The sequence below is a fragment of the Catharus ustulatus genome, chromosome 4 (assembly GCF_009819885.2).
Source record: "Catharus ustulatus isolate bCatUst1 chromosome 4, bCatUst1.pri.v2, whole genome shotgun sequence".
In the NCBI taxonomy this organism is placed as follows: domain Eukaryota; kingdom Metazoa; phylum Chordata; class Aves; order Passeriformes; family Turdidae; genus Catharus; species Catharus ustulatus.
Window position 1 is genome coordinate 55,063,816 of NC_046224.1, and position 12,526 is coordinate 55,076,341.

The following is a 12,526-nucleotide window of genomic DNA, read 5'->3' on the forward strand; positions in this document are numbered from 1 at the left end:
TTTTCTCTCTTTCATGAAGGCTTATAATGACCTTAAAAGCATTAACTCAATATGAGGTCAAGGAATTATTTTAGCTGTGAAATCAGTTGCTTAATAACAGTTTCCTCAGAGTCAAGTAATCATGCAGGTTGTAAGGCTCAAGTAATTATTTCATTTTTCTGCATACATATAAATATATTTAACTACTACTCTACACAAATAGAGAAATGAGTTAACAAGAGTTTAACTTGGGTTTACAGTGTCCAAGACATACAGAGAAGCATGTATCAGCAAAATTAAACAGTTATTTCTGTAACTACTTAAGAAATCAAATGCTGTTTGAATGTCAAACATCAATATATCACCTCTTACATAGTACAAGCAGGATCTCACACTGTTTTATCATTACTTTTTAATGGCTTGTCTTTGACTATATCATAAGTCAATTAAATAAGTTTATAGGTTGCAGCAAGCAAGAGCAAATAGATTTGCATTTAGTCATAATTTTTAATGGATAAAAAATTAGTATGATTATAAAATTAATTTTTCCAGAAAAAAACGTTAAATATTTAATAAACAAAATATTAGATTTTGGTATCACTGTGACGCTGTCTTTTTTAGTGTTAGAAATATTTATTAATTGAAATAGAGCAATGCATGGGTAAAATGTTTTGAAAAAATTCAAAACTGACAGAGTGAGTTCCTGCCTCAAATAAACAATTGTTGAATGATGTTTATTAAAATTGGCTCTCAAGTGACAGTTAATAAATGCATAGTTCTATTATACATGCTAAATTCAGCAGTCTGAAAACTTAAAAGCAAATAGATCAAAACTAACATAGATAAAAAAGTCACAAAGACAAAATACAGCAACCAGAAAGTGACAGGGAAATAATTCAGTCTTAAAAATTACTTAATATTTGGTAACATGTAACAAAAATTTTATAGAACTAAATTAGAGGCAAATCAGAATCTTTCTGATGTTTTAGATGTGCAATTTTTCTAATGCATATAGTTTGCTCGTATAGTGGAGAAATTTACATTGTGAAGTCCCCTTCAAAAAAGCAAAAACCCCAGTTTCCCTCTATTTCTGATTCCAAGTTATGACTACTCATGGATAACAAATGAAGGAAAGAAAAAAGTGCAATAAAATTCAACTCTTAATATATTTTAATTAAAAACCTTAAACATTTCTTCAGTATTTGGAGAAAGAAGACTACAAGCAGTATGTTCCTATATGTTTCATACATACCCAGACCATAACTGCACTGAACTGCAAAAATACTGGATTTAATGGGCTTTATGTCCTTTACTGTAATCAGTCCATTGGTTCTTTGATGTTGCATGGGGTTGGTGTGATGATGGAAAGAGTTGCTTCAACCATGTATTTTCACCTCTGTTTCTAAAAGGTGAAGGGCAAAACTTTAAATCAAGGAGCAGTTTATCTTTAATTAAGAAAAACATAATTAGTCATTATCACATAATTGCTATTACTGATGGAGAAACTCATATTTTCACAACTAGTGACCCATGCTGTATTATGTCTCTGCTGTTTACTGTATAATAAATCTGTGTTTGTGTTTGGCAGCTAGCCAGAAAAATTAAAAGGTAATCAACATGCTTCTCTGCAGTCTGGTCATCAAAATCTCTGACTTCACAGATGAGTAAATAACAAAGTCAAGTTGTGATGTCCTAACAGAAAACCTTCTTTAGGAATAACTATATTTATCTTCTCTGTCAAGACACCAAATGATACTGGAAACAATCATATACAAAAAGCTTTGCAAAACAGATCAGAAGAACTGTGCTATACATCTGGTGTTGAGTTAAAAAACAGTTTAATGTCTCAAGGCACCACCACGGTAGAATTTTTTACCTGCAAGTAATCATCTAATACACTATTATACAGTTAAGGTAATGTATTCATAAATAGCTTGTGCAATTTTGGGAAGCAATCTATAAAGGAATGTTAGATATACAATAGGCACGTACTATAATACAAATAAAAACCAAAATTTCTAGAAAAAGCATGCTGAGCACCTCTTGGTATAGGTTAAGTTTCTTATTCTAAACACTATGTAAATGTTAACTTACAAAAGGTAAAACTGAAATCTTAAAGCAACTGCTTATTTAAACTGATTTTCCTGGGTATTTTCCTCTATGTCACAGGGTTATTCTTAGGGACAGAGGGCTCTGGTACTGGCTGTAAAGGGCTGTCTTGTTCATTCAGTTGTGCGTTCAAGTTTTCAGAAGTTAGGAGAGAAGAATTAAAAACTATTTCACTTAAGTCTGATTTTATGGATACCAGATGTGGTTCTTGAAAATTCAATGGTTCTTCTAACACCTGTGTATTTTCTCGTGTCATTCCCATATCTGATGGTGACTTTCGTTTCATTCTTGTGTACGATTTGTCTAAATTCTCCATGCCTTGGTCAGTTTTCTGAAATCGCCCAAAGAACCAGATGAAGAAACCAAACAAAGCAAAAGCCAGCAAACTTGGAATAAAAGCCAGGCATTTGACATCCAGGCTAGAGCCTGTGAACCTGCTGTGCAAGAACATGTCCCCTTCGGCATAGGTCCGGTTCGTCAGTGGGTTGGTGTTATTGGATCTCCACTCCCAAGACAACTTAGTTCTGTTAAGGTCTTTCAAGCTCTCTGAATCCTTCACTGTGTAGATCTTCTGTCCTGGACCGATATATTGACCATATTCATGAGGTTTGTAAAATATTTGGTTCTTCCACATGTTCAGATCCAAGATTAAAACAAGGAAGATAATTCCATAGTTAAACCATTTGCCTGTTTGGAAAAAGAAAGTTCTGTCATCTGATATATCCATTTTAGAAGCAGTACAAATGCCATTATATATAACAAATACTCAGAGAAAAAGAGTGGTTTTTTATTAATCTCTAGAGCAAAGTTTCAAATAATTTTCCACCACAGGCAGATTTATACTGAATATCCCTTAGTATTTCACAATTAGGTCTGGACACAGTTTTGTAACACAAGCACGACAGAATATTTATTCAATTGGCATTAGTTTGTAAGTGACCAGCTGATTCAATCACTAGATGATGTGTTATAGATCAGTAAACCAAAAAAAGCATTAATTCTAGGGCTTTAAAAATATTCATATGGATATTTTTCCATGAAAAGGCCATATTTGACAGGACCATTTATATTCCAGAAATTACTGAAGTGACTGAGGTTTTTAAATTTGGTAATTATGTGAATTTTAAGAATATATACTTATGTTTTTTGATATACCAATCATGAAATGCAGATATATTCAGGTATGGGCAATCAGATAAACTGTGATTTATAGAATCACAGTGAGATTCTTGAGAAATAGCAAGGGCTGATTGTAGACTTCAGAGTCTAGCCTGCTTAGCTTTTTTTATAATCTGTGTCTATGATTGCACATACCAAATTATACAATTTTCATAGTCAAAGCATATCTTACATTCTAGTTGGACGTATGTTCAGATATGATGACTGCCACTACCCAAGAACCTGGCAAATCTACATGTCAGGGTTAAGTGAAAATACATACATGTATGAAGAACATTCCTGATGATGATGAATGATCTTGGCCTTTGCTGGAATCATATTCTTCAAGTATACTTGAAGTGAAAAAGAAAATGTATCATAGGATCTATCAAATTACTTAGGCTAGTGACTTGCAGAGAATTAATGGATTCCAGTTCCTGAAAGCATGTGTGTTCAACCTGTATAATCAGAACTCTTCAGGAGGGTAAGGAGACTAACTTCTTGTATTCAGGAGTTATGCTTAATAATTCTCTTTGTCTTAGATTAAATAGATTGAAAATAAACAAGAATATTTAATCTCTCGTGCTATTATTACTGTCCAGAAACAAAACTGAACCGAAAAGACCTTGCAGAAGATCCTATAATTCCTGAATAACTCTTCTATCAAAGTCAAGTTGGATGCGGCTTTGAGCAATCTAGTGTAGAGAAAGGTATCCCTTGTCACATCAAAAGGGCTGGAACAAAATGGTCCTTAGGGTCCTTTCCAACTGAAACCATTCTGTGATTTCTCCCAGGGATTTTGTCAATTTTATACCTGACATGTTAAAGAAAACTATCTTTTCAGACTATTATCACCATATTTAATAATATTTGTTACTTAAATCAACATCAAGAGACTGAAAGTGATGCTAAGGTATAAAATAATATAACAAACAATACAATGTAACCTGATGTTTCCTGCGGATGTTTGCCATGTATTTCATGTTTCTATTTTTCTCATCACATCCGTCTTTCAACAGAAAGACACAGGATTCACCGATCAATAGCTGCTGTCAAGCAGAATATAATAGCTGACTTCTTGATTTTTTTTCCTCAGCTGGGCACTTAGACAACTCTACCTTACCACCCTTTCTTAAGACAAAATGATAATATCACTGTTTTTTATATTCTCACTCTCTGAATATGTTTCTGCCTTTTTTTCCCAGCAAACTAGTATTATTCTATTGGCTTGTAAGTCTCAGTTCAGTCTTAGATAAATTGATTGAATATATTATATGATTATATATTACATATCATTAATAATGGAATTATGACTAAAGCTTGAGATTAATTTCTGCTACAGGAAACCGGGGAATCTTTGCTAAAAGAAAGCCTTCTCTGATTGTTAGAACTCTTTTTTGAAATCATTGTCTATTGCAATTTAATTTTAGCATAATCATTTTTACAGCAAATTTTAAGTCATATATCAAGCTTATATAGGAAATAAGCTAGGCAGATTAAAAGTCAATCACAACCTTTGATCTTGTGCATAAACAAGTTCAAGCTTGTAAGTTTGCAAAGGATTATAATAAATATGTTATGAAGGTATAGGTATTAATTTTATTTAAAAATTAATTTCAAGTTTCATTCCTGATGAAAAGTGACAAGGGAAAATGGAGCTCTACATTATGAAGTCATTTAATTGTCTCTTACCCGGTTTCTGTAGTATTAGCATCATTTTTGCTTTAGGGGTGTCTCTACTTCCATAACATTTGTGTGCCCAAGAATTCTGGCATGTACCTGACCCCACTTAGCCCTTTTTGGATGGAAAGTGGTTTATTAAAAGACAAAATTTGAAATGGAAGGACGTAATAGGATCAACTCTCAAGACTGGAAGGATAGTCAATCATTTCAGCAAACTGAAAATAATTGTATCCAGTCTTCAATTAAGCTAACAATGAAGTAAGTCATGTGGAAAAATAGGTTGTGTCATTCAGTCATGCACTATCTAAAAAGAGACCTGGTTAATAACTTCATAATTTAATACCTTTCACAGCACTGACATTTTACACGCTACACACAGTATTTGGAGAGTTAGGAATCTGATCTGGTGTATTTGGAAATGTGGTACTACTGCAATTTGATGCAACAAAGATCCTCCAAAAGAAAAATTGGACCCAAGAGTGTTAGTGTTAGTCTTGTCAGGCTGTGATGCAAAATATGAAATGTTTTTATAGCCATTGTAGACTACAACCAGTATTTGTGGATGAAAATTCTTTTCTGAGAAAATGCTTTTCTGAGAAAGCATGTCTGTTGAAAAGGATTGTATCTTCCTGGCTAGAACACTCCCCAAAAGTGAAACCTTGACTCTACAATAACCTTCACTTGTGGCAGCTTGGAGTTGCATCATAGGACCATACTCTGAACACCAGCCTGTACAGAACTCCCCTCCCTGATGAAGCTCAACAACTGTGCACTGTGCATGCATACCAGAGGTCCTCTCATTCTGAAAGAAGCATAGATTTTCATTTTTTCCTTTTCCAGAAATTCACGTTTTCACTGTCAAACAAGATTTTTGGGCAATCCCACACACAACATTTGGAATATGTCCCAATATTCCAAACCAGCCGCTGATTCTGGAGCAGTTTTATTTTTGTATGCCCACTCTCGAATAGACCGTTCATTTCCCAGCAAAAGGATCTCAAGTAGAAGCCAGTCCTCAGCAACCTTACTGAGGTCACAAGGCAATGTGGAAATTCCACTTAATAAGGCTAGACGCAAGCAGCCTCATGCTGTGCAACCACAGCCAGAGGCTAGTGTGGGAAATGTTGATTTAGACTTCTATCTCAACAGTAATTTGTGTCTAAAACCACTCAGACACTGTTGTAAAACCTTTGAAATGTTCTTCCTATCTTCTGTCACATTAGTGTTATTAGCTAGATACATGCACACAGACAGACCACTCACAGCTGATCTAAGATGGTAAACCTCTGAGGTTCCTTTCACATCTGTGTGCACAGACAGCTTTGTTTTTACCTCTAACCTTTCTATTTTTGCCCACGGACTCCCTCAGACTACTCTGTGCAAGCTTGGGCTGAGTCTCGACACAGTGTTGGTTTAACTCCACAAGCCAGCCCTGCTGGGAACTCCCAAACCATGAAGGTGATGACTTCTCCTTTGGGTGGAAAGGCACTTGGGTCAGATCAGCCCTTAGAAATATGTTATGAACAGCCAGAGAAATCTTCCATCTCTTTTGATACCTAAACCACAACAATTATCGGTTTGAAAATTATCTGCATACTTGACAGTAGATGCTCTTGGATTTCCTGTGCTGCCATTAAAGGGTACGAGGTGTAGGTCCCTCCAGTGCCTTTTAACCACAAAAGAATCTGAAGTTACAAAATTTACTTTAAAGTTTTACAAATTTCCCTGGGTATTATAGAAACTAGGATAGACTATGGATTTTCATAAACGTCAGCCTAAAAAGGAAAACACACACTTTGCAATGAACCATCTGTCAAGGGAAATCCACATGAGCTAAGCAGATGCAGGAATTCAAGTTGTTTTTGATGTTCATAAAAAAAGTGGTTATCAAAACAGAATGAAAATATTTAATACACAGCCAATGCTTACAAGAAGGTCCTAGCTGCAAAGAAATTAGAGTAAAATGAGGTACTCAGTTACCAGTAAAAATAAGTTAAGTTTTTCATAGTAAATTTAAAATTACACTGAAGCATATCAGCTAGAGTCAGGACATGCTAATTCAATATTACCACCAACATTCAGAAATCACAAGTCAGGCCTAAGAAAGCATGTTATTCGTTTAAAGTAGCATGGGTTAAAATGATATACTTAGTACTGTTGTATTTATCTGCCTTTTAGACATTGAATTATGCAGAGGCAAATTTTTTTTTCACTGCAATCATGATCTTTATTTCACAAAAGCTGAAATTCTTATTTACTCACTCTATTCAGAACATAAGTCTTTAAGATAAAATAATAAAGAAAAAGAGAAAGAGAAAGAGAAAGAGAAAGAGAAAGAGAAAGAGAAAGAGAAAGAGCAACTATTTAACTTGTGATGTAATCAGGAGAGCTGGCAACACAGAGCATGCAACAGAAATACTTCTTCTGTACAGAACTTGCTCAAAGCCACCAAGGATAAATCAACAGAATGGTGTCTTAAAACCCTTGACTCCTTGGAAGGTCGCTTTCCTTAGAACTGCTCCTTTGTGGGACCATTGCTTATTTGAAAAAGCAATATTGAATAGGGCTGCTTTTATTTATATCAATCAACAGTGACTCAAAAAGACTGTGTAAGAACGAATAAATAATAAAATTTGCCAGGAAAAGGATGACAAATGTTATTTCAGCCATGCTTTCTTCTTGTTACTTGGGAGAAAATGGTTTCTAGTTTCTAAAATTAGAGGACAGGTCATAGATTTACAGCCTGGATTTATCTATATAGGCAGTACTAAAAAGTTTTTCAGGCCTTAGTGCTCATTTCCTGCTTGGTACTTAAAAGAAGTTCTATTATTAAATTCAACATTAAGACAGGGCTTAAACAGAGCCACCTCCCTGTCATTATCATTGTCCTACCCCCATGTCACCTGCTGTAGTTGCATCCATGTGCACCATTTTTGATTGGATTATATTAATCTTGATTTTATATATCATCTATATTTATATCTGTAGCTGTATCTGTATCATCTATCTATATCTATAAATCCAGCTTTTTTCTTTTATTAGCACCTTGATTTGAGTAGAATATTGAGGTATCTACACATCCAAACAGTCACTAGAGCTTGAAAATTATCCAACATGATGCCCTAACCTAAGACAAGAACTGATGGCAAGAACAGATGGTTCAAGCAAAACTTACCCAAAGGGAGGTTCTCGTGCCATGTGTTATGGCTGCTTATTAGATCTCCTAAAGGGTGGTGCAGCACTGAGATAAAACAGGCACTCAGTAGACAGGATACGTGATGTGCAGTCAAATGGATTGATTTGTCTAGCGAATCTAATAAATGGATCTTGTTAATGCTGAGCAGGGAAAAATTTTCCTCAGCCTTCATTCATTATCTCATCCTCATTAAAAGAATGCCTTCTCACTAGAAAATCAGAAAGGATTCCAGTCCTCTTTGCAGAAGACTACAATGCATAAATATTGGTTTTATTTTTTTGGCCTGTTTTCAAACAGCAGCACTGCTAGCAGTTGCATTTCTGATCACTAATTTATGTTTTTTGGTCTTGTTTCTTCTTTGATTATCCCTGATTATCATCAATGTCCCTGTCTCTTCTACAATGCAAAACTGTTCCTCGCTCTTCAATTCCTCTTCTATCACCCAATAATTTTATGCCAAGTTTCTGTATCTGGTGACACAGCCCAGCCTACCATGCCTCAGCCATTTTTTCCTGTTCCTCTGTGCATCTATTCCATTACTTTTCTGTATACAATGGAATAAATATGACATCTGGGAACCTTGTGGGACTGGGCCCTTCCAAATTCATTCCCTAGTCTTGAGAAAAAGGAAAAAAAAAAAAAAAATTTTTTTCTTATCCCTGAATTCCATTCCTTTAATTCACATAAAATATTTGATGCTTAAACTAATTTTTTTCCCACTGTTCCTTTCTCTTTTTTCATTTGGGAGAGAAAAATGTGTTCATCACAAACACATCATATCTCCTTTCACCCTACACCTTCTAGTCACTGACTGGGCCATCATTTACTTCATCCTGTTCCATAAATCATTAATGGCACAAATGGTCTCCCTCAGATACGTACCAGCTCTTCTTTCTCCTTGCTGGCTGGCTGTTCTCTGTCAGCATTCCAGCAGGGTACCTACGTCCAATTTTGAAAAACTTTCTATCCCTTCATCTTTAATACCTACTGGCCCATTTGCCTTCCCTGTGTCAATAGCCAACAGGTAACTTCTGCACTATTTTTATCTTCTTTTCTGTTTTTTAATCTCATTTCTGTGTTCTCTGCTGAAAACACTTTTTCTGAGGCCTCATTCAGTCTGCCTCAAATCAGTGCTGGTGTCATTCTTTCCTTGACACATTTTCTTCCCTAGGCTTCAGCTGTCTGCTGAGTTTGTGACTCACCTGCTAACTCTTGGCCTTATGTTTGTATCATCTCTGAATGCTCCTTTTGTCCCTGGTCTGCAGGAGTTTATTTTGCTTGTCCTTGGTTGCCCTCATCTATCTTATTTCTGTGTGGCGTCATGTGCTGTGACTTTTTATATTTGCAGTTAAAGACCCCTGCCAATTCACACCTGCATTCTTCTGTTATCCATTATTATCCATCTCTTCTCAATGTAGAGAGAGGAGCTATACTCCTTTTGTATAGCTTGAAGGTAAAAGAAAATATTTATCCCTATTTAACCTTCTTCTCTTTTTCCTTCCCTACTGTTATTAAAATACTGACTCACAGTATGCAAGGATCAGGTACTTTTTATCTATATGTATCATCCATTTGAATCACTGCAATTCTATTTTATTCGAGGTTATTTAACTGTCTGCTTCTTGTTAGATGACTGATGGAAGTACGGTTATGAGGGGCCTTTGCCAGATGAGAATGACCGAAGTTATGAAAAGGTATTAGCATAAATCATAGCAAAGGCATCCGAAAGCATAAGAGATTTGAAGATGAAATAAGCTGCTAATTTCCCTGAGAGAGCAATTTTAGATAAAAGATGTCTGAAGTTATATTATGTATTACTTATTGTCACACGAAGTTGCTGAAATCCATTAAAAACAGCGGGCCTCTCTGATTTGTAAGATATTTCATCTCATTTCCTTAAGGTGGTTATATATGGAGAATATGGATATGAACAGATAAAGAGATAGGAAAAAGTCTGGGACACACACACACAAATAAACATTTAAGATGATGGTATCATACATTTATTACACAGAAGCAGTTCGCTGTGTGACTGTGTCACAATCTGTAAGTCTACCCACCTGTTATATGTATGTGATATTCCTCTTTCAGTATCTTTTGGAAATAAGGTACTTTGAACTGCATGTGCGCTGAGGGCAAGCCTGGAAGATTCACTTCAACATCACCCATGAAATGTGGAAACTCCCAGTCCTGTTAAAAAAGAAAAATAAGAGCCTAAAAGTAAACTTTCATGGTATATTTTTGCCTTTAAAATGGCTTAAATTAAAAAAAAAAAACCCAAACACAGAAATTTTTTATATTTAAGCCTCCATTACTGGATTTTCTTACTTTTAATTTGACTAACCCACTAGAAATAGAATACCTTATTACAATATAATTTTTACCTCAGCTCCATGTAATTATCTGCATAAAAGTTCACTTCAGAATGGCAGTACTGAACCCATCTTACCAGCTGATAGTACAGAACAGAATAAGGACAAGAATACTTATTTAATATCTGGCAATACTAAGAAAACCTATATAAAAATCTTGCTATGCTACTTATTCTTAATAACTTGCAATTTGGCAAAGAGTTTACAGGTACAAAATTGGCAAAGAAGGCCTGAGCCTTTCAAACACCACATATATCTGTATTCTACTTGTTCAACTCACAGGGAGTTTTCTGTGTTTTGCCTTCATACATTTAAATAAACAATCACTGCAAACGCAGACTCTTCAGCATAATGTGCCTGAATCAACCCAAGCACAGTTTTCTCCACTGCCATATTTCAACTGACAAGGTAATGTTGGAAATGTGGAAGCTCTTACCTAGCATTATGCATATTTTGGTAGCGTGTGGTACCCCAGCTGAGGAAGAGCTGCATTTAAAGGAATTTTTCACTTGGTTATCTGTACCTACCATCAGTCACTTGAAGTATGATTGCACGGTTCATTAGAGCCCAAACTGATAGCAATAGTGCTAGAATCAGGAAGATTACTGCCAGTGTCATAACTCTGTGCACTGCAGATTGTTGATGATCTCCTGTTACAAACAGACTGTCCCTGTTCCCATGCACATTCCTGGATTTGTATCCAACAAGCTAGCGCAACAAGAACCTGAATTACTAAAAATAAAATAAAGGAATCCAAAATGTGAAGAACTCTGTGAGTGACTTGTGATTCCTTCACATTAAAACAATTCCAGCACAGCCATCTCCCCATGAGAACCAATTCCATTATTTAATTTTCAGTTTTGTAACAATAGAAAGTTTCCTTACAGAGTAATTAAAAATATATATATTCAAAACAAGTAATCATCTATTAAATTGGGAGGAGCTGTTGATTCACTCATAGGCAGAGAGGTCCTGCAGAGAGACTTTGGTAAATCAGAGGGCTGGGCAATCACCAACTGCATGAAGTTTAACAAAGACAAGTGTCAAATTCTTCACCTGGGATAGCGCAACCCTGGATGTACAGACTGGGGAGTGCAATACTGGAAAGCAGTGCTGGAGAAAGGGACCTGGGGGTCCTGGTTGATGGGAAGTTGAATTTGAGTCAGCAGTGCCCTGGCAGCCAGAGCCAGAAGGGCCACCTGTGTTCTGGGGGGCATCAGGCACAGCATCACAGGCAGGCAAGAGAGGGGATTGTGCTGCTCTGCTCTGAGCTGGGGCAGCCTCACCTCAAGTGCTGGGGAGTGTTTTGGAGGCCACAGTATAAGATAGGTAGACGTAAAGCTGTTAGGAAGTGTACAAAGGAGGGCAACAAAGATGGTGAAGGGCCTTAGGACAAGCTGTGTAGGGAGTGGCTATGGTCACTTGGTCTGTTCAGCCTGGAGGAGACTGAGGGGAGAGCTCATTGCAGTCTGCAACTTCCCTGTGAGGGGAAGAGGAGGGACAGGTTCTGATCTTTTCCCTGTGGTGTCCAGTGACAGGTCCAGAGGGAATAGTCTGAAACTGTGTCAGGGGGGTTTAGGTTAGATACCTCAAAAGGTTTTTCACCCAGAGGGTGGCGGGCACTGGAACAGGCTCCCCAGGGAAGTGGTCACAGCACCAGCCTGACAGTGCAAAACATGTTTGGACAACGCTGTCAGTCCCATGGTGTGACTCTTGGCGTTGTCCAGAGCAGAGTCAGAAGTAGTCCTTCTGGGTCTCTTGCAACTGAGGATATTTTATGATTATACGACCTCTGAAAGATTAATCCCTATGTATAACTTAACTTCCAAGACTTGCTAAGCTCTCCAACGTTTTCTACAATAGAAGGGAAATGGAAGAGTCTTATGATTTGGGAATAGCACAGCCTGATCACTAACAGCTGATTAGTGCTAACTATTTGTGATACTCAGTTAAATGGACTAACAGGAGTGCAAGCAAGTAGAAAATCTTGACACCATTTGTTCTTACTGTTCACAGAAATGCAGAAAGT

The 12,526-nt window shown here is 36.4% G+C and overlaps 1 protein-coding gene across 6 annotated transcripts in view; it reads right to left on the reverse strand.

Annotated features, from left to right (window-relative positions):
- Positions 1 to 1,800: 1,800 nt before the first annotated feature.
- Positions 1,801 to 12,526, reverse strand: part of TMEM117 (transmembrane protein 117) — a 180,760-nt gene continuing 170,034 nt past the window's right edge. For 5 of the 6 annotated variants that reach the window (XM_033057980.2, XM_033057983.2, XM_033057981.2 and 2 more), the window contains exons 7-8: positions 10,186 to 10,315; positions 1,801 to 2,775 (exon numbers count right to left, since the gene is read on the reverse strand). In XM_033057980.2, coding sequence (XP_032913871.1) covers positions 2,138 to 2,775; positions 10,186 to 10,315 — 768 coding nt within the window. In that variant the 3' untranslated portion in view covers positions 1,801 to 2,137. Of the gene's footprint in view, positions 2,776 to 3,529; positions 3,600 to 10,185; positions 10,316 to 12,526 lie in introns of all 6 variants that reach the window. The other variant, XM_033057986.2, reaches the window with a different exon arrangement.